Raw genomic sequence first — 19,888 nt, forward strand, 5'->3', positions numbered from 1 at the left:
CTACAAGCCCACGCCCCCTTGCACGACTGCGGCCCCACTCGGCCTCTAGGGGGCAGAGTCCAGCGAGTGGGCGATTTCCCGGGCCCGCCCCCTGGGTTCTTGAAAGCTAAAGCGTGGCAGGGGCCGGGCCGGGGAAGCGGAGGAGGCGGGTCTCCATAGAAACCTCCACCTGTTTCCGGCCAGGCTGTGCGCGATTAGGGGCTGTTACCGGGGCCAATCTCAGCCAGCTCGCCTTTTCCCGGCGGCCTCTGCGGGAGCGGTGGGTGTTGTACACAATCATCATGGCGGCGGCCGGAGCCCCGGATGGTGAGTGTGGAGGGGGTGGCGGGCGCCCGGGTCGGGCCGAGGTGAGGCGGGCGCCCCTGGGGGATGCGGCCTGGCGCGGTGGGGGGAGCAGCCTGGCTCGGGAGCGGCGGTCCGGCGGCGCCCGGGCAGAATCCGGTCCCAGGCCCAGCCCGCGGCGAGCGCCCACCCCCTAACCCCCTTGCAGGCATGGAGGAAACTGGCATGGACACGGAGGCCGAGACCGTGGCGACCGAGGGGCCCGCGCGGCCCCTCAACTGCTTGGAGGCCGAAGCCGCGGCGGGGGTGGCGGCCGAGGACTCCTGCGCCGCGCGAGGCAGTCTGCAGCCTGCCCCGGCCCAGCCCCCTGGGGACCTCGCGGCCCAGGCCTCGGTCAGCAACGGCGAGGACGCGGGCGGCGGCGCGGGCAGGGAGCTGGTGGACCTGAAGATCATCTGGAACAAGACTAAGCACGACGTGAAGTTTCCCCTGGATAGCACAGGCTCCGAGCTAAAACAGAAGATTCACTCGATTACAGGTAATCCCCGTGGCTCTGACAGCCTTTCCCACTTCACCTGCCTAGTGTTGACGCTGTGCTAGGCACCGCGCTGGCCGCTTTCCTTGCATCAGCTTTCTCAATGCTCACAACAGTCCTCCCAAGTAAGTAGTAATGTGCCCATTATTCAGGTGGGGAAAATGAGACCCAAAGTCAGAGCTAGTCCGTGGCTGAGCTGGGATTCAATGCCAGTTCTGACTCTTCGGGCCAAGTTTCTAACTCGTGCTTCTAACATCTCTAATAGAATCACCTAAGGCGCTTGTGAAATTTACAGCTCCTAGGCCCTTCCCCCTGGAGATTTTGATTCAGTGGGTCTGGAATGTGGCCAGGAATTATTTTTAGCAAATGTCTCAGGTACTTCTAATAAGGGAAGTTTAGGAAACACTGTTTTTGGCTCTCATGCTGGCCCCTTCACAGATGCTCGTATTAGTTTTTTCTTATTTACAGCAGTTTGCCATCTGAAATGATTTTCTTTTTACATTTTCTGCACGTACTCTGTAAGCTCCATAAAAACAGAAACCTTATTGGTTTCTATATCCCTGGGGTTTGTGGACTCTCACTTAATATTTGAGTCACAAGATGGTTGAGGAACAACTTGGAATGAATAATAGCTGATATTTATTGATCAGTTATTAAATACCAGGCGCTGCACTAAATGCTCCATATGTATTATATCTTAGTCCTTAAAACAAGTTCATACAGAAGGAACTATTGTCATTACTCTTATGAAGTTCTGGAGGCTTAGAGAGGTTGTGAATTGCCTGAGTGCACAAAAGTAATTGACGATAGAGCAGTATTCACTTTCAGGTCTGTTGTGCAAGAATGTTTTTCGTTTCTTCCTTTCACTGTCCTCTACCTTTTCCCAAGGTCTCCCGCCTGCCATGCAGAAAGTCATGTATAAGGGACTTGTCCCTGAGGATAAGACGTTGAGAGAAATAAAAGTCACCAGTGGAGCCAAGATCATGGTCGTTGGCTCCACGATAAATGATGTCTTAGCAGTAAACACACCCAAAGATGCTGCCCAGCAGGACGCAAAGGCCGAAGAGAACAAGAAGGAGCCTCTCTGCAGGCAGAAAGTGAGTCTGTCGTGTGATTGTTGGTCCTGGGAAGTGTGAGGCTTTGTCCTCTCAAGCCTAGGCTGGTTGTATCCTTTCTAGAATAAGCTCCTTTTTGGACAGGGCCCATGATGGAAATTTATGGCAGCAGTTGGGTGCGGCTGGCTGTTGAGTGGAGGTGACAACTACCTGAGATTTGCATCTTTGTCTCATCTGGCGGGTCAGTGTGTCTCAAGTCTATCTACTTTAGGATAAGGCCTTTGTAAAGGCAGGCTTTAGACCAGGTATTGAAATGAAGCAGTTGTGGGTTTCTCTCCTATTTAGCGCCAGAGAAAAATGCCACTATTGGAATTAATCCTCCATTTTATACAAGTGCTTACATTTGTTTTTTGGCTTGTGGCTTCCCTCACGTCAACAAGCCCTTTTCTGGATAGGCATGGAAATCAGTAGCTTTCAGAGGTTCCTCTAAAACTGACTGTTTCAGGAAGCCAAATGAAGCTGACTAGGAAGATAGCTATGCTGATTTTCGTTTTTTCCCTCTTCCTGGTCTGTGAAATGGGGGCCTGAATTTTTACATGCTTTGTTGCTCATTTTGGATGGAAGAGATCCAGCCTGTTTTGTGCTCATTGTAGCCGTTCAGATTCTTTTTTGTAATTGGGAAAAGTAAGAGTGTTTCACTGTGGAAGGAACTGATTGGAAGAACCATCACTTGTGATCTTATCACCCAGCAAACCCCACTTGTAGTTATGGAGTCTCCTGGCCACTCTTAATGTGTTCCAGGAAAATAGATATTCTCAACTCAGTCTGTATCCTGAGGAGAGTAAACCAACCTTGACCAACATCAATTTCAGTGACCTTAGGCACCAAGGCACATGGCCAACAGTGTGAGAAGGACACAATATTGTGTTACAGGTCTGTAATCCCTTATATGTGCTTCCAGAACCCCAAAAGAGTCTGAAAACCCAAGTGCTTTTATAAATTTGGCAGCAAAACCTGATCAGAATTAGTGTGAATAGTCATGTTTTGCCCTAGAAATATTAACACGTTTGATAACAAGGTGCTACCCTAGACTCCACAAAGAATATTATGTAGTGTATTTTAAAACTGTATTCCGAAAAAGAAAAAAACTATTACGTTTATAAAATCCTTAAAAAGTTTTAGACTTTATAAAGTACAAAACATTTGTCCATAGGGTTTCAGATAAGGGGTTGTAAACCTATATTAACATCTAAAATGTGTTTATTTGGACACTTTTGCCTCTAAATATGGAATGATAATGTAACTAAATGAGTGCATTTCCATTTTCATATCTTCCTCTGCCACAATGTGTGAAATTGTCAAATAGGAACATGTCAGACGTGAATGAGCCTTCCCACTGGTTACACCCTTGGAGCATAACATGCCTCTTAAATACAGGTTTTGAGTTACTACTGGTAGCTTAACAGGCTTTAGAAGTGTTCTCCACAGTGAAGGGAAAATTCTTCAAAAGGTATTTGTGAGCTATGAGTCCAGTTAGGCTTCTAATCCACGCAGCTTTGTTCCATTGATGCCGGTTATGAGGCGTAACGTGGCCTCCTGAGAGGGACCCGTTCTCCTGGCTTTTCATCAGCTTGCTCAAGAATCTAGGGCTGATATGTAGAGTGACCTTTTGCTAGTAGTCTGGTAGTGTTGAGTTTATTCCTACCAGAGGGTTTCCACCGTGCCGGTGCGGGTTTAAGCTGGCTCTTGGCCACCTGGTGCTTAAATTCGATTAAATGTTTACCCTCTACCCACTTGTTACCCTACGGTTCTAGCTTGACCAGACAGCGACTGTACCTGTAAAGCCACAGATGGAGAGGAAACAAGACTCAGGCATTTGGGCCAGACAAAAACAGTTTTAGGGGGCCATGAGCCTAATTAGAACCCTTAATGAGCTGCTTCAAACTCCTGAGGTGGGAGTGGGGTTAGAGACTTCTTAATGTCAGGCTATAGAGTAATCAGCATTTCTCTTTGGAAATGTGGCTCCTGAGCTTTCTATTTAGCTGGGGTTGAGGGTGGGGTTATGGGGAAGATCTCTGCAATGGATTGAGTCTCCATTTGTTGAAGAAGTGCCCCTTCTAGGCAGCTAAGCTGATTATCAGCATCCTTATAGGTTTCTTTGGGAGTTTAAGTTGACAGAAACGGCTGTCCTGTTCTGTACATGTCAGGAGAGCAAGCATCCTTTGTGGCCGTCTTATCGTGATGATTAGTTCTTTCAGTGGTGATTTCGGGGGAGGGGGAGAAGGAAGTAAAGTTTATTTGAATTAGCAATCTGGAAATCCTGATTGCTCTAGAGCTTTGATGTCTAATGTGGTAGCCACATGTGGCCAACTAAAATTCAGTAATATGAAGAATTCAGTTCCTTACTCATGCTAGCCACATTTCAAATGCTTAATAGCCACAAGTGACTCATGGCTACTGTTTTGGACAGCATAGATATAGAATATTTCCATCACGGAAATTTCTGCTGGGCAGCACTGCTCTGTAGTGTCAAAGGACCCATATCTGTAGTCACAAAAAGCTTTTGAACCAAAACATTAAGGTTTTATTCATTCTCTTTTTCAAAGAGGTAATAATAGACTAATGTGCAGTCAGCTGTTTCATTTAATTATCTCTTCTGACTTATAGCAACACAGGAAAGTGTTGGATAAAGGAAAACCTGAAGATGTGATGCCGTCTGTTAAGGGTGCCCAGGTAAGCCAAAATCCTTTGTGAGCAATCTGAAAAGGAACCAGGCTCACCTTGTGACTTCCTGAGGCTCCTGCAATCAGGTCCTCGACTCTTGTCCCGTCTTCTTTTCCTGTCTCGCCTTGTTTCTGGTTCCTCCCTCTCTTACCATGCTCTTGTGTCTCCAGGAGCGCCTGCCAGCTGTACCCTTATCTGGCATGTACAATAAGTCCGGGGGAAAAGTGAGACTTACCTTTAAGCTAGAACAAGACCAGCTGTGGATCGGCACTAAAGGTACGGACTGCTCTCACCTCTTCCTGGCTCACTGCCTCTCGTACCCTGCAGGGCGTGGCCTTGGGTGCAATTCCGCTCCTCATTCTGAAATCCTTCTCCACTGTGCTTTTGTGTGCTCCTGGCTTTCAATTTTGCTTTTTGATGCTCGCCTTCTATTTGGACCCTCTTCCCTCATTCTTTTTAGTCTGATCTCAGGGCCAATCCTTCAAACATTGGCTCTTCAGCTGCAGCCAAAACCAGAGGTTCCAAATGTGTGGCCTGAGGGCCAGGTCTAGTCCACAGACAAGGGTTTTATGAGTTTACACACAATCTGTGAAAATCAGGAGGTTTCACTGGATCTGATTTTTTTTTTTTTTTTTTTTTTTTTTTTTTGGTGCTTCTCTTGAAAAGAAGCAAAAGATCTAGCCATTCTGGACCTGCATTTTCACATGGCAACGATCAGCCAGAGCCGAGCAGTGGCTTCAGGTGGTCCATGCTATAGTCCTCACTGTTTCATTTATCTTTTATTGTAGCCAGCTTTATTCATTTATGTCACCTGCCTGGCTCCTGTAGATCAGAGTTTGCCCCTGTACTAGGGACCTGCCTCTCCTTCTCCGCCTGGTTGCCCTCTGCTTCCCCCCACCTACTCTGCCTGTGCCTGTGAATCAGGCTTGCTATTTGCTGGGAAGTGTCTCTGACTGTCCTCCCTCTCCCTTCCCCCAGATGGTTCAAAGTCTTGTCAGTTACATTCCAGAATTATCTATGTCCCTTTCTTTGCCACTCTGTTGGCGCCAGTTAACTCCTAGCGTCTCAAAACTTGGTCTGTTAAAGCAAATTAATCTATATCACTGCCCCATCTGGGATCTCTTTTGTCCTGCCCATCTTCTGTACTGGTTTTTCCTCACTGGTTCCTGTGCTCAAAAACCTTGCGCTCTTTAAGGCCAAGTTCAAATGCCTAAGCATAGTGTCCCGTATTCTCAACGATGGGGCCCAGTTAAGTTTCTGACCTCGCTTCGTGCCCCACTTGCATTGTTGTGCCCTACGTACTTCAACTGCATCACTCCCTGCGCTTCCCACCGTGCTTTGCACAGCTCATGTCTTTGCTCATGCTGTGCCCTCACCCAGAATGCCTACTTCGCATTCCTATTGTTAACAAAGTCTTCCGAGGTCCTACCTAAAGGTGCTCTCCTAATGAAGCCTTCCCTGATATCTCCCCCACCCTCCAAATGAATTGCTGCCCCTTCTGTTCATAGAGAGCCCCGTTATATCCTCAGAGCACTCATTACTCTCTGACTTGTCTGTCCCCCTGTTAGATTCCTGGAGGGAACCGAACATGCCTAATTCACCTGTTTCTGGCCAGCACTGTAGGTATTCAGTGTTCGAGGTAAATGGTAAAGAGAAGTATAGGGGATCTCATCGTCTGAGGTTACTTGGTTTCAGGGACAGGCCATTTAGTATGATTCTGCTTAAAATGGGACCAAAGTTTTATGGAAAATAATTGGAGTAAGGGTGACGGAGAGTGAGATTTTAATCATGTGAAATATGAAAATGTTTCTTGTTTTCAACCCTATCCTGATTCTTAAAATGAACAAAGACTGAAATGGCCAAAATGCTTGAGTTTTCTAACAAGTTTATGATTCCTTGCTATAGTCTTCATTTCACTTTCGACTCTAACTGCATGGGCAAAAAGCAAGTTGTGCATAATATTTAAGGGCTTTCCCAGTATTCCCAGGGGCCTTTGAACCCTTTAGCAGGTCATTCTCTTCTGCAGAGCCTGTCACATCATCAGTTTTTTTTAATTGTGAGCTGCCCTGCCTCTTGTCAGGTTGTCACTTATTCATGACCTTGCAGGTGATTTTGCTTAGTTCTCCACCATTGCATTGACTTGCTGAGACCCCGCCTCTTCCTAGGCTTGCACTTTCACTCGGGCAGCCTAATGGGAGGCAGGGGCTAAGGATGCTGGCCCAGAGGGTGGGTGCAGGCAGGGGAGCTGGACGAGGACTAAGTGTGTAAGTGTTCGTTGGTTCCTCAGGGAGTGTTTTCAGGTTATGAAGTTGTATAGGAAACAACATCGTAACTGCAGGGGCTAAAGAGAACCTCCCACACGTGAGTTAGAGGTTTTATTTTAGCTTGTAGGAGCAGCTGCCTTTCTGCTTTGGCACAAAGGCAGAGCTCTAGAAGAGTCTTGATGTATCAGGGCTTCAGAGCTGTTGAGAGCCGCATTACTCACTAGCCTTGTTAAAGAGCCTGGCCGTGAATATTCATGTCTTCAAGGGTTGACCAAGGCGGGGCTTTCCATTCCCACCCAGACTGCTGTGTCAGTGTACCTCAGGCTTTCTTCTCACTTGGGAGCTCAGGAGTCCTGTCACCTGAGTGTCCTCAGCACTGTCCGAGGAGGACAGCTTGTTCTGGGAGTTGGCTGCCAGCCACTGGCTTCATCTTTCTGCTGACGTGACCATCCCAGCCGCTAGTTGGCCTCTTTCTCGATGGGGTGCTTTACCGAGTGGCACTCAAGGGCTCCTGCGGTAGCGTGTGTAGAAGGCAGTACTGACAGCCTCAGGCCCAGTGGAGGGAGAAGAATGAGCTCCAGGCAGGAACTGGGACCTGTGACCACGTGGAGCCGCCTCGGGGGAGCATGTGCCCTGCTTGTAGGGAACTCGAGTCTCTAATCTAGCTGATTGCTGTCACTCAGGAATGTGGGCCCAGGATTGTTGAATCTTCTGTGTTTTCAAGAGAAGCCAGAGGTCCATATTTTTGCATGAAATCTCTGGACAATTCAAAATGGCTGGTGTTTAAAAAAGTTTCCATCTTAAAGATAAGTGCTGGTCAGGTCCTACCTGTGGGTCACTGTTTTAGAGCCACTGGAAGTCAAAATCTGAATGAACATCTTCAGGTCCCATCTCCTCACCCCCATTTTTCAGAGACCAAGGCCCACAGGATGGAAATAACATGTCTCAAGTCACCAACTAGACGACAAGTCAGGGCTCTAAGTTCCTGGTTTGTTTTGTCAACTTACCCATTTTCCAGATTTTGCTTTCTGCAAAGCCTGTAATGAGTTTTCCGGCTTGGTTTCTCCATGTGCTGAGAACTCCTCCCTGTCCCTGAGGTGTCTGCTGCTTCTGGGCGGTGGCTTTGTCGTGCGGGTGCCCCCGGCTCTCCCGCCACCAGCCCTGTCCTGCCGCCCTCGGCTCACCTCCAGTCTCATCTCACTCCAGGCATCCCTCGCTGCCTCCTCTGTCTTACCTGCCATCCTTGACCTTGCTGCAAAATGTCTTCTGACCCCATGTGATAAGTGGCATTTAGAGTGTTAATCATAAGAGGTTATGAATGCTCTCAGAGAACTTCCTTCAAGTGTGTGTATTTGGAGGGGTGGGGGGCCAAGGGAGGGAATGGGGGGGGAGGGTGAGTGAGCAGGATCAAGGGATAGAAACTGGTCTGAAAGCCCCAAGCATCCCCCTTCCTGTACGAGTCACAGGGGCATGCAGTTGCCTCTTTATGGTCCCCTTGACTATCCCAGGCGCCAAAGACCTCAGCCAGGGCTGGGCTTGGCAGTAAGGTTGCAGAGGAATTTCTTGGGTGTTTATTAATCATCAGACGTTACAGAGTAACACCAGGCAAGCTATACCTCTGCTCTCAGAAACCTTTAATATACCTCTGTCAAGTCCGGTTCCCCATTTGCTCCTAAGAAGTTCCCAACTCCCAAGCAGGGCTGGAGGTGTACTGACCAGAAGATCTCTCCCGTCGTCCCTAGAGGGTGGAGGTAGATTCCCCCGGCCACCAGCCCTGAGGAGGGACTGCTGAGTCACAGGAGTAGAGCAGGGGGGCCTTTAATAATCACTGTAATCCCTCTTAACTTAGAGCGGACTGAGAAATTGCCCATGGGTTCCATTAAAAATGTGGTCAGTGAACCTATCGAAGGACACGAAGACTACCACATGATGGTAAGTAGCCGGCGTGGCCTAGCCCTCACTAGTCTCCTGCTTCTGCTCCTCCAGCAGGGAGTGGACTTTCCACTGAGGAGAACACTCAGTGTTGAGAAGACACACAGGTTTAAGACCCTCATGTTGTCTTCCTGTTCTTAGAACTTAATCCGTGACCTATTCCTCATTCTGTTTATTTTGCAAACCGCACCCCGCCCCCAGCAGTTTAAAGGGGGTACACTTTATCTCTTTTGCATCTCTCATATCTGTAATGTTTTGTTTTTAGACCAGGAAAATAAATGTAAAGAGGAGGTTAATGGCTTGTGGGTCTTCATTTTCAGTTTTGTCTTGCGTATGAAACAAAACCTCCCACTCGCCTTGGCGTCTGTGAGGGCACCAGGCTGCCCCTCTCTGCAGTGCTGTTGCTTACCCCAGGGGGCAGCCATCGAGTGGCCGAGGACCCTGTGGGGAGGGGGGAGTCTGTGACCTGGGTAAGCATGGAGCTCTGCTCTAAAGAGAGCGGCTGCTCTTTCCCAGACAGCGTGTCTGGAGGCGTTCTCCAAGTCTGCGGAGCAGAGCAAGAGTTCCGTGGCGAGACTCCCTGAGCAGCTTAGGCAGACACCTTCTGTTTCCCCAGCACTGTTGAAGGGACTGCTTTAAAAATGGAGTTCAGCCACCTTGCTCCGAAGTTGCTGTGCCAGGGGCCTGACCTGAGCAGTGACAGGGTGCGGGCGGCGCTGCCTCCCTTGCTCGGCCTAGGAGGTGACAGTGATGCGGCCATGTCGTCGGCCCAGCCCAGGGAGGAGCAGGGGCTAGCGGTCCGGCCTGCGGGTTGGCGTACAGAGTTCACGGCAGAGGGAGGTGCGGGGAGGTCCGGGAAGAGCGGATCTCGAGGCACGGCAGTTCTCTCTGGGCAGATGACAGGTCCCCTGGCTCTAGGAAGTCAGCCGGTCGTGTCCCCTCTGCTGCCCTGTCGGGCTCTGTCAGCTCAGGGGCTGCGTCAGGCCGTGGCCGGCAGTGCAGCCCTGGGTGCACAGCTCATGGGTGTGGTGCCTCCGGGCACTGGTGACGACAACACAGGGCCTCCTTTCAGGCCCTCGGGCGCCCCTTCCGCCACGAGTCTCTGTAGTCTTTAAAGGATTGCAGGTGATTTGTTTTGCCTGCTCAGTGATTTTTTCTGTTTTAAAAGTTGGATTTTAATATTTTCAGCTGGGCCCCTTCACTCCCTTTCGAAACATCTGTCTCACCAGTTTGACCCGGTAGGGTTTGCAGTCCCAGTTTTCAGACAGCCTGGGAAGAAGGATTTCAAACAAGTAGAGTGGACCATTTCGGACATCTTTTAAGGAGGTGGTGTGGACGGCTAATGCCTTTGTATTTAGTTTAAATGCTGATTTCTCTCTGGAGTCATTGCTGGCAGAGGTGGGTTCTAATCGCCCCCTTTCTTTTCTAAACACCATTAAGTAGCACCTTGGCCTTTGTCTTAATGAAAGTGTTTATTTCCCTCTTTGCAGATGCCATTTCACTAGCTAGATTCACAGGTCACCTTAGAAAAAGGGGGAATGTCACCTTAGAGAAATGTTAAAAAGCACAGAAAAGGACCGAGAGTGCTATAACAAACCCATATATCCATCACCAAGAAATGACTATTGTAAATATTTTGTAACTTGTTTTCAATCTTGCTTTAAATAAAAGAAAATATACCAACAGTGAATGTCCCCATTGTCTTCCCCTCCCCCCATTGCCATTATCATGATTTATCATGTGGATCCTTCCCATCTCTGTACGTTTATTTTCATGTATATCCATGACCAAGATACGGTATTGTTTTGTGTTTTTTCAGTTTTCATAAATGGTATCATGGTATGTATCGTTCTGCAACTTGCTTTTTTTTGGTTCGACATTACGATCTGTCTGTATTAACTCTAGATCCAGTTCATACCTTTAAAAAGTAAATCCAGTATTCATACGAGTAGGTCACTTTTAATTTTGCGTTCCCTTACTGATGGATATGTAGGTTGTTTCCAGGTTTTTATCATTTCTGACAGTGCTGCTTTGAACACTCATGTCTGTTTCCTCCTGCATGTGTGACAGTTTTCCTAGGGCAGTGGTTCTCAAACTGGTCTCTGGATCAGCAGTATTATATCACCTGGGAACTTGTTAGAAATGCAGATCCTCAGGCCCCGCCCCACCTCTCCGGGACCAGGAGCTTTAAGGGCTGGAGCCCACCAGTCTGTTCTAACAAGCCCCCAGCTGGCTCTGCTGCACACGCGAGTTCGGGAACCACCGCTTTAGGATCGGCTGTGCCTAACTCTCCCACCTTTTTATGTTTTATTTATCCATTTATTTTTGACAGGAGAATGCTCCCCATGTGCACAGTTTTTTTTTTTCCCCCCTTCCCTTTTTAATTAATTCACTTCTCAGCCCTCCCCGTGTTTGTTGTGCTGCCTGCTCAGTCTCCTGACCTCTGAAGTACCGCTTGGTTTTCCTTTTTCCCTTCCAGGCGTTTCAGTTGGGCCCCACGGAAGCCTCTTACTACTGGGTGTACTGGGTTCCAACTCAATATGTGGATGCAATCAAAGACACTGTGCTGGGGAAATGGCAGTATTTTTGAAAGCACTTTCACCTCTGGCCCAGGAGACTGACCCAAAGTGAAGGACATTGCTGGGAGAGGCCTGCAGCATCCCTGGATTTCAGAGTTCTGGAACTTTGTTCAAAAAAAATCTATATCCACTCTAAGGTGATGTGGTGACTGAAGCCAGAGGTGATGTACTTTCACCATTAGCTTAATTTTAACTTAAAATCACCGGTTCCCTTTCTTGCAGTCAGCTTCATACCATTTTTAAAAGTCAATATGGTGGAAATCAATAAATCTGAATTCTGAACATGTTGTGTGGAATACTCTTAAGTGTGTTTGAGAGTAGATCTACCAATTTTGTTTAGAAAGGAATGATCGAAAGCTTTCTGGTTTCTTTCTTTCTTTTTTTTTTTTTTTTTTTGTTTTAAGTGATTTCACCTCAACTATTTTCATGAATCTTTGGTTGCAAACATTTGGACTGCGTTGTGATGAGTTGGGGTGGGTTTTTCCCTCTCTTATATGAAATTGTATGCAGAATGTGGGGTTAGTAAGCCATATTTCTCTGTCCATTGATTCAGAATGAATTCTTTCCCTTTTTATTTTCCCACTTCCTAGATTGGAATTTATGTTTTAAAAACCCAAAGATGTCAGTTGCTCCTTTTGTACCTCATTACCACCTCCTTTCCTGGCTTCCCTCTTGCCACGCTGCTGCTCGTGAACACGAGGCGGGAGAGGAAGAGCTGTGGGTCTGGTCGGGGTCGCTCACACTGGCCGTGGTGATTGTTGAGCAGCAGAGTGTGTCGTGGTGACTCCTGTCTGAACGTCTTGCCCTTTGGGCCCCGATCTCTGGGGAGATCCGCTGCCGCTTTGACGGTTGTCTGCAGCCCTCACTGGTTCGGCTTTGAGGCCCAGCCTGGCACAGGTGTGCCTGGGTAGGCCGACAAAGACCTCTTTGAGAGGAGCCAGGTGGAAGCCAGCTCTACAGCCCTACAGCCACAGACCCAGATCGTTCTTTCCTTAGAAATTTCGAGAAATTCTTCAGCAGTCCAATGATTCTTTCAATTACGCGTCTCCATTGGGTCCTTCTGCTCATGCATTATGTTCAAGTGTCCTTCATCCCAGGTTCAGAGATGCTGCCTTTCTCAAGAAGAAGACATCTGACCTAGTGGGTTGGCCGATGTATTTAAACATCGAAAATGGGATAAATGGCTTTCGTGATCAGCTCTCCCTCTTCTGGTTTTAGCCCTGATGTTCTTTGTCCACGTGAAGTTCTCTTGTCTCCCGGTGGCTTGGTTGACTCTGGAACGAGGGACGGTCTCTTGGTGAATGATACCCTTTGTGCTGTTCGCTGTTGCTCTGCTGCTGTCTTTGCAATTCTCCTCTCACTGGTGCAGGCCCTCATAGTAAGGTTTGGCGAGAGATGTTCCAAACTTCACACTTTGGATTCTAGACTGTTACCCCTCATTCTGTGAAACGTATTAGCATGTGTTCACCTAAGATGACTATTCCTTGTGAGCCAGTTTATGGTGATATTCTGCGCCCTTCCCTTCTAAGCTGTAGTTCAGGAATCCAGCCCATCCAGACAGACTCTTGCTTTTCGTGGTGTAGTCAATGCCAAGTTATGCATCTGGGCAGGAAAATCTACTCTTGCTTTTTTGGGGGGCATAAGTATGTACAGGAAGTGTAGTGTTCAGGAAACTGCCTGTTTTTCATCCTTGAAAAAGGAGCAGCGACTGTAGCTTTTCTGTCCTCGTTGGCCCGCAGCTCCTGGAGAAAAGAGTGCTTCTTTGCTACTTGTTGAAGCCTCCCTCTGCAGTTGACGGGCCTACAGAGGAAACGGTCACGTAGCAGGAAGAGCGTCACCTCTGTTTGAATACTGCCCTTTCTGTCGGCCGGCGTCCCTGTCCCGGGGGCTTGTCCTGACGGTGCCACACGCCTGCTTTTGGTCTCTTGCAGCACGCGTCTCCGTCCCCAGACTGGCCGCGTGGGGCTGCTCTCTGAGGCCCTTCCTGCCAGGTCTCCTCACTTGCCCCACTCGTGCGGCTGCCCGTGCCACCTGACGCCCCTCCCTCCCGGCGACAGCGTGTGTCCCGTCCGTCTCCCTGCTCCCCGAGGGCCAAACCGCCTCTCGCTCAGGCTGGTGTCATCTCAAGACAGGACCAAAGCCTGTGTGAGCCTTTTTATTTTAAGTAAAATGGTGCTTTTTTCCTTACTTGGAGATATATAAATAATGTAAATGACATCTTTTCGTATGGACCTGTCTGAGTGTTGCTTTACAGAGCTCACTAAATCTGCTGGAACCATCTTGGGCTCTGGCTCCCGACTCCGTGGAGACCTTGCTGGAAGCCCCGGAGAGCCGAGGGGGCGGCACCAGGAGCCGCTGGGAGGAGTGTTGGGTGTAGAGCCGTGCCAGGGTCCCAGCAGTATTCACTAGCTTGTCACTCGGCCCCGTGAGTGGTCGCTTCATCATCATCTTACGGTCCAGAACGTACTGACTAAACCTGTGTTAGCAAACTGAGACTCTTTGCCCTTCGGTAGCCTCGCGGTGTTCATTTTTCCCTCAGGATGCTTTCTGGGCAGAGCCCTGGCTGTGGTCTCCCCGCTGCGACCCGGGGCATGCGTGCAGGGCGGCGTGGCCGGGGCTGCTGCTTTCTCTCAGGAGGTCGTGCCGGCGGTCCCCCTGCAGGGCTCGCTCGCACACAGGCAACCTGCCTTTCCTTCCCTCCCTGCGGCGACTTGGCAGGATAGTGACCAGCTGGTCCCTGCGGCGGCCTGGCCCCTCGGCTCTGTTCCAGTCAGTCTGGTCAGAAAATGTAGAAAGACAGTCCCGACACTTGCTGGAACTCTTTGGTATTAAGTATTTTAATGGATGACGGGCCTTTTGCAAGTAGCATTAGCTCTTTTTAAATGAAGTCGAACTGAACTAAGGATGCACTTTCTCCGGAGTTGCTGCTTTAGATTACAAGGGGCAAGGAGACTCACTTTGCCACGTCTCTGAAAAGTTGCTGTATTTCAGCCGGAAGGGGCTCCCTTTCTTCTTACTCTCACTCTAGCCACGTGCCTGGAGGAGCGGTCCCAGGCTCCCGCACTTGGCCCGCCCTCTTTGCCGGGGGCAGGGAAGGGCGTGGGATGGACCCCGGGTGCCAAGGGCCACGCAAGGGCGGCTTGCTTTCCACCGCATCCTCTGAGGGACGCCTCTTTCTCTCCTTGCCTTTGCTCATGCCTGTTGTCTTGGGAAAGGATGGTCCCTTTGTCTTAAGGCTTTGTGAAAAAGTCATCTCCAGTTAAGACTGGCCCCTGTTTCCTTCTTAGAGGGGCCTGGTGGCCTTTCTGAAGTTATAGGCGGTCAGGAGCCCTCCAAAGCGCACGACGTCTGGCAAATTTACCTGCCAGGCTGGGTGGTTCTACTGCTTTCTGAATTTCTAAAAATCTCTTTCTTTCTTAACCAGTTCTGCAGAATTATTTGACAATATACATAAGTACCATGTTTTCCTTGTGGTGTACGCTCTGTTCTGGTTATTGTTTTTAATCAAATGCCTGTTTGGGAGGAGATGAACGTATTTAGTCTATTAGATTTGCGCTGCTGGATTTTTTTTTTTTAAGTGTAACCTTGACTAGCTGTCTTATTGTTTATCCTGTAAGATTAGTCTATCAATTAAAGTTTGATAATTAATTGCGTCTCCTTTTCCTTCCAATTCTTCACGCGCCTAATCTGTACTGGGGATTGACCAACATTTGGAACTGGGCCCAGAGCCATTTTTGGCCAGCTGTGGTGTACCATGTAACCTTCTTACTTATTTGGCGTATACGTATATCCAAATTTGTTCCTGCTGAAAACAGTTGATAAAGGGGTTTGATTTGTTTTACGCTGTGTCAGTCACACTACCACCTCGGCAGTCAGCCACGTCCCTGTTAGGGCTGCTCTCCTTGGCCCGGCCCCCAGGTGTTGGAGGGGAAGCTGCCTCCCAGCCCTTACGCCTCCCGCCTAGCGCCTCGTGTGACTTCACTCTTCGAGGACGTGTTTGGTGAAACACTGAGACGGAGCTGCAGCTCTAGCCTCAAGCTACAAAGACCCAGGAGGAGGGAGGGAAATCTGTTACCAAAAATGGGACAAAAGCAGAATCCTTGGCACAAAGAGTGACTATAGTTTGTCAGAACTGGTTTTGACCCAGCACCACTCCCACTGGAACCCTCTCTTCTCTTCCCCCTGCGTTGTAAATGTTCCTGAAGGTTCTGGTCTCACTGCCCCTTCCTGGCTCTTTTCCACTTTTCCAATACCTCATAATCCTGAAACAACACTGTTAGATTCTTAAGCCTCTAACTGTTATATGGGAGGGAGGGACGGGTGGGGCTGTGCTATATGCTGTTCGTTGCCTGATGCCCACCTAGAGAATCTTCGGTCTGCACAGAGGGTACTTCTGGATTCTATCCCAATTCTGAACCGTTATTGCAGGCACCTTAAAACGAATAGGATGATTGACCCTCCTAAGATGGAGAATGAGATAAACTCCAGTCTGAATTTCTTACCATATTTGGGGGGGTAGATATCTTGGCATTTTCTCAACTGTGGGTAGCTAACAGAACACTTTCTACAACAGGATCCCACAGAACAGACTGTCATTAGGGCAGGAGGCAAGGACTTCTTCCTGCTTTTGCCCGAGCGGTCCGTCTAGCCCATGCCGGCTGTAGGAAGTTGACGTGCTTTCCACCCTGGAGGCCTGTGCCAACACCACCCGGCTGCTTCTAGCTGGGATTAACCTCTGGCTTTTCCAGTTCATCAAGGCTATTTTTGTTCTGAAGCCTTGTTAGCCTATCTTATTCTACTGATAGAACCTTTCCTACTCTGCACCGCATTTTATAACTCCTAGCTTTCAAGTTTCTTCTATTTTTACCGCTTTCCTCCATATCTAATTTCAGTCCCTTGCTGTCTTCCCTTTTTTGTTTTGGAAATTTTCAAACCTACAGAAAGTTGAAGAATGCTAGTGACCACCTCATGCTTTCACCTGGGTTCATCAGGTGTCAAAATATTAACTCCATTTGCTTTCTCTCACATCTCACATTTTGCTGAAGCATTTGACAGGCATGCAGACATCATGACACTTCACCTGTGAATATTTAAGCAGCATCTCTGAAGAATAAGGCCATTGTTATACCTAAGTATGACACGGTTACCTCACCTAAGAAAACTAATATCAATTCAGCAATATCATCTAATATACAGATGATATGATATTAGTAACATGGTCTAATATATCTTCTAGAACTGTTCTTTCTAATCAGTAATCCTTATGTTTTTGAGTCCTTCTCCCAAGTCTTGTATTTTTTTTTTAAATACCCTTTTAACTTCTCTGTTGTTGCTAGTCCTGGCTTTTCTCTCTCACTTTAAAGTAATCTCCCATATGTTTTTAATCGTAATTTCACGGTGACCCCGACTCTCTTTCGCTTCCCGTCGTGAGTCTTGTACCGTCTGTTACTGCAGCTTCTGGAGCTGGGGTTCAGGAGGAGGCTGTCAGGGAACTCGCGCCCCCGCTGGCTAGAGTCCCCCTGTCCTCTGATCACTCTGGCTTCCCTCCCACATCTAAGTCTGAGATTTAAGGACTCCAGGGGTCCGTGACTGAGGACTCTTGGTTATTGGTGACAAACCCAATTCACATGAATTACGCAAGAGGATTTGGCTCATGTAACCAGAAAATCCGGAGTGTCAGACCTAGGCCTATGCAGGCGCTTAAGTCACATCAGGCGCCTGACCCTCCAACTCCTGGCTCTGCTTTGTTCTCTCTTGACTTAGCTTCTACCAGACTTGCAACCCCAAGGGAAAGAGAATTGTTTTCTTCCGCAAGAATTCCAGAGTAGAAATACCAGACAGGGCTCTTATTGGCTTGTTACTCTGCCCTCCACAAGCACACAAACATAATAACCTTAGCGTCCGAGACATGTGTTAGTTGACTTCGGTTCATTGTGAGTCTGGGGCTTTCAGGTGAATACTGCAGACTGTAGAAAACAGCAGCTGTGGCAGACCACCCAGCAGGGACTGGACCTCTTGCTGTGTGCCAGGTAAATCACTTGGAAAGGACCTTCTTTAGGGTTCCAGCCTTGGTGAAGAGTGGGTTCCTCTTCTGGACCCTCTCTCCACGGGGGACTTGCTCTTAAATACTCTGCCTGCAAGTCCCGTAACATCAGCTCCTTCACTGAGTCTGTCCATTGGCAGGCACCGGCTCAGATTACGCACACGCGTTACATTGTCACCACTCCACCACGTCCCTCTTGTCAGCCCCACTTTACCCATCGGAGGAAACTTAGGCTTAGGGAAGTGACTTAGCCAAGGTCATATGCCTGTCAGGGACCGAGGCTGTGATTCAGAACCCAGATATGCCTGACACCAGAGTCTGTGCAGATGCTCATGGTATTGTTGAGAACTTAGGAAAGAACTTGGCTACTTCTTGTCTTGCTTTCATAGTTTTTCTTCTTTTCTCTCCCCAGTTTAATGTCTTAAGGGCACTAACTTGTGTTTGTGACTTGTTTTGTAAACTTCGAACCTTGACATTTATTGCTTGGCTACCATTTAAAAAACTAAGACAGTAAGTAATACATGGGCACTTGATAGAGAAATTTCAAGGGGTAAGTCTCACACAGTTCTCCTAGCTTCTCCACCCCAGCTCTGTTCCCCCTCTGAAGGAAGCAGAATTCACTTTAGGCTTAAGCACTAAGAGGCCATCTCATGAGCAGAGGGTCAGTCATTCCCACGTAAATCCCTTATCAGAGGGAGAGGGGATCAGCAGTGGGAACTTCGCAGTAGGAGGGAACAGGCCCAGGGGAAGCACCTCACAAACACTCTGACTCAGCCCGGAGTTTTTCTTGAGATCTGGCTCATTATCTGTCATCTGCTTGGGCATCCCACAAATAAATCCATCATCCCAAACTGAAATTATATCCCTCTTCTTTTTTTTTTTTTTTTTTCAACTTTTTGGCTGTGCCACGTGGCATGCAGGATCTTAGTTCCCCGACCAGGGAATCGAACCCACTCCCCCTGCAGTGAAAGCGTGGAGTCTTAACCGCTGGACCGCCAGGGAAGTCCCTGTCTCCCTCTTCAGTCCGACCCTCCTCTATTCCCTGTTTCAGACAGCAACTCACCCAGCACCAATAGCCCAAGCCATAAGCTTGAGAGATACCCTAGACTTAACTTCCTCCGTCAACTGACCAAGTGCTGCTATCTTTATCCCCAGAATATTTTTGCAATCCATCTCTCTTTATCCCATCCTCCAAATCTGCGTCTTTCTCTTGGGTTCTTCTAGTAACCAGCAAACTCATCCCCTTCAGTCCACCCTTTGCCGCCAACCGCTGAGCTCAAGTATAGCTGACTGGGTCTTCCCTGCGGAAAATCCCACACCCACTGCCGACAAGTTCCTTACCAGATGGTAGAGCCCTCCTTCGTGACCTGATCCCGGCCACAGCTTGAACCACAGGCCCCCTCACCCATGAGTTCACGCTCCAGCCATATCCCTGCTTGAACAAATGACATCTGTGCACACGGGGGCGCTTCCATGTCTCCTGCCCTTGCCACGGGGCTGACCCTGGCAGAGCCTTAGAAACTCTGCTCAGGCTTCACTGCCTGGGAATGCCTTTCCCAAGCCTCCCTCCTCAGCTTCTGCTGAACGACTCTCAGTTTTCACAGATTTTTAATACTTCTGTTTTTCGTTTATTACACAAAACATGGTATTTATAATTTAGAAAATACTGATTAGTGAAGATAAGCCAATGTTATTTCTACCACGTGGTGGTAATCTTTAACATTTTGGTATGTGTTTTATGGAAATGGAATCATGCCGTTTATAGTCTCTTTTCACTTAAAACACCAATCTTTCATTGTGTAAAATTATCTCTATTTAACCAATCCCATATCGTTGGATATCCAGTTGTATGCCATCAATACACTTGTTACATGTATCATGTTGAATTTTCTCTTTATTTTCACAAATTTCAAACAGGATAGTTGACAGCAGTACAGTGAATGCCCATATACGTGCATATACCTGTCAGCTAGTCACCATTTGTTAACAGTTTTGCTACTGTTTTTTTTTTTTTCCTGAACCATTTGAAAGTCAGCTGCAGACATCTTGATGCTTCAAGATGTATTAAGTATGTATCTCCTGAGAATAAGGTTAGTTTATTACATAATACTGATTATATCTAAGAAATTTAACACTTGTCTTATCACCTGTGTAGAGTCCAATTGTCCTCAAAATGTCTTTAAGTTTTTTTTCCCCAAACCTTTCAAGCTTCACATTTCCCATGAAGTTGATGTGTCTCTGGTCTCCTTTAATTTAGTTACCCTGTCCTTTTTGTCCCATATCATTGGGGTTTTTTTTTAAGTCCCACCTTCTGGATTTGTTTGCTCATGATCAGTTTTATCAATACCAGAGGTGACATGTCCTCAGTTCATCACGTCAGGTATTGGTGATGCTGAATGTGAAACATAATCTGGATTTTAACTGTCTCCCGTATTAGATGGTGAGCTACCTGAGAGCAGAGACAATCTTTATCC

At 48.0% G+C, this 19,888-nt stretch overlaps 1 protein-coding gene across 3 annotated transcripts; it reads left to right on the plus strand.

Moving 5' to 3' along the window:
* The first annotated feature begins 107 nt into the window (after nt 1–107).
* On the plus strand, nt 108–15,024 carry UBFD1 (ubiquitin family domain containing 1). Of its 3 annotated transcripts, none has more exons than XM_059897748.1 (7): nt 112–306; nt 491–820; nt 1,706–1,914; nt 4,540–4,605; nt 4,767–4,872; nt 6,165–6,215; nt 8,067–8,134. In XM_059897748.1, the coding sequence occupies exons 1-7, from the start codon at nt 282–284 to the stop codon at nt 8,105–8,107; spliced, it is 828 nt and encodes a 275-aa protein (XP_059753731.1). In that variant the 5' UTR covers nt 112–281; the 3' UTR covers nt 8,108–8,134. The 3 variants fall into 3 exon arrangements, with proteins under 3 accessions (XP_059753730.1, XP_059753731.1, XP_059753732.1); XM_059897749.1 differs by lacking the exons at nt 6,165–6,215; nt 8,067–8,134 and adding exons at nt 8,710–8,792; nt 11,272–15,024 and having other exon boundaries at nt 173–306; XM_059897747.1 differs by having other exon boundaries at nt 108–306; nt 6,165–8,159.
* Nucleotides 15,025–19,888: the final 4,864 nt, after the last annotated feature.

This window comes from Balaenoptera ricei, chromosome 15 (assembly GCF_028023285.1).
Source record: "Balaenoptera ricei isolate mBalRic1 chromosome 15, mBalRic1.hap2, whole genome shotgun sequence".
Classification (NCBI taxonomy): Eukaryota; Metazoa; Chordata; class Mammalia; order Artiodactyla; family Balaenopteridae; genus Balaenoptera; species Balaenoptera ricei.

Coding starts and splice junctions, on each gene's coding strand:
- UBFD1 (XM_059897749.1), top strand. CDS start 282: ATGGCGGCGGCCGGAGCCCCGGATG. Junction 307..490: donor GGCGGCCGGAGCCCCGGATG/GTGAGTGTGGAG, acceptor ACCCCCTTGCAG/GCATGGAGGAAACTGGCATG. Junction 8,793..11,271: donor ACGAAGACTACCACATGATG/GTAAGTAGCCGG, acceptor TTTCCCTTCCAG/GCGTTTCAGTTGGGCCCCAC.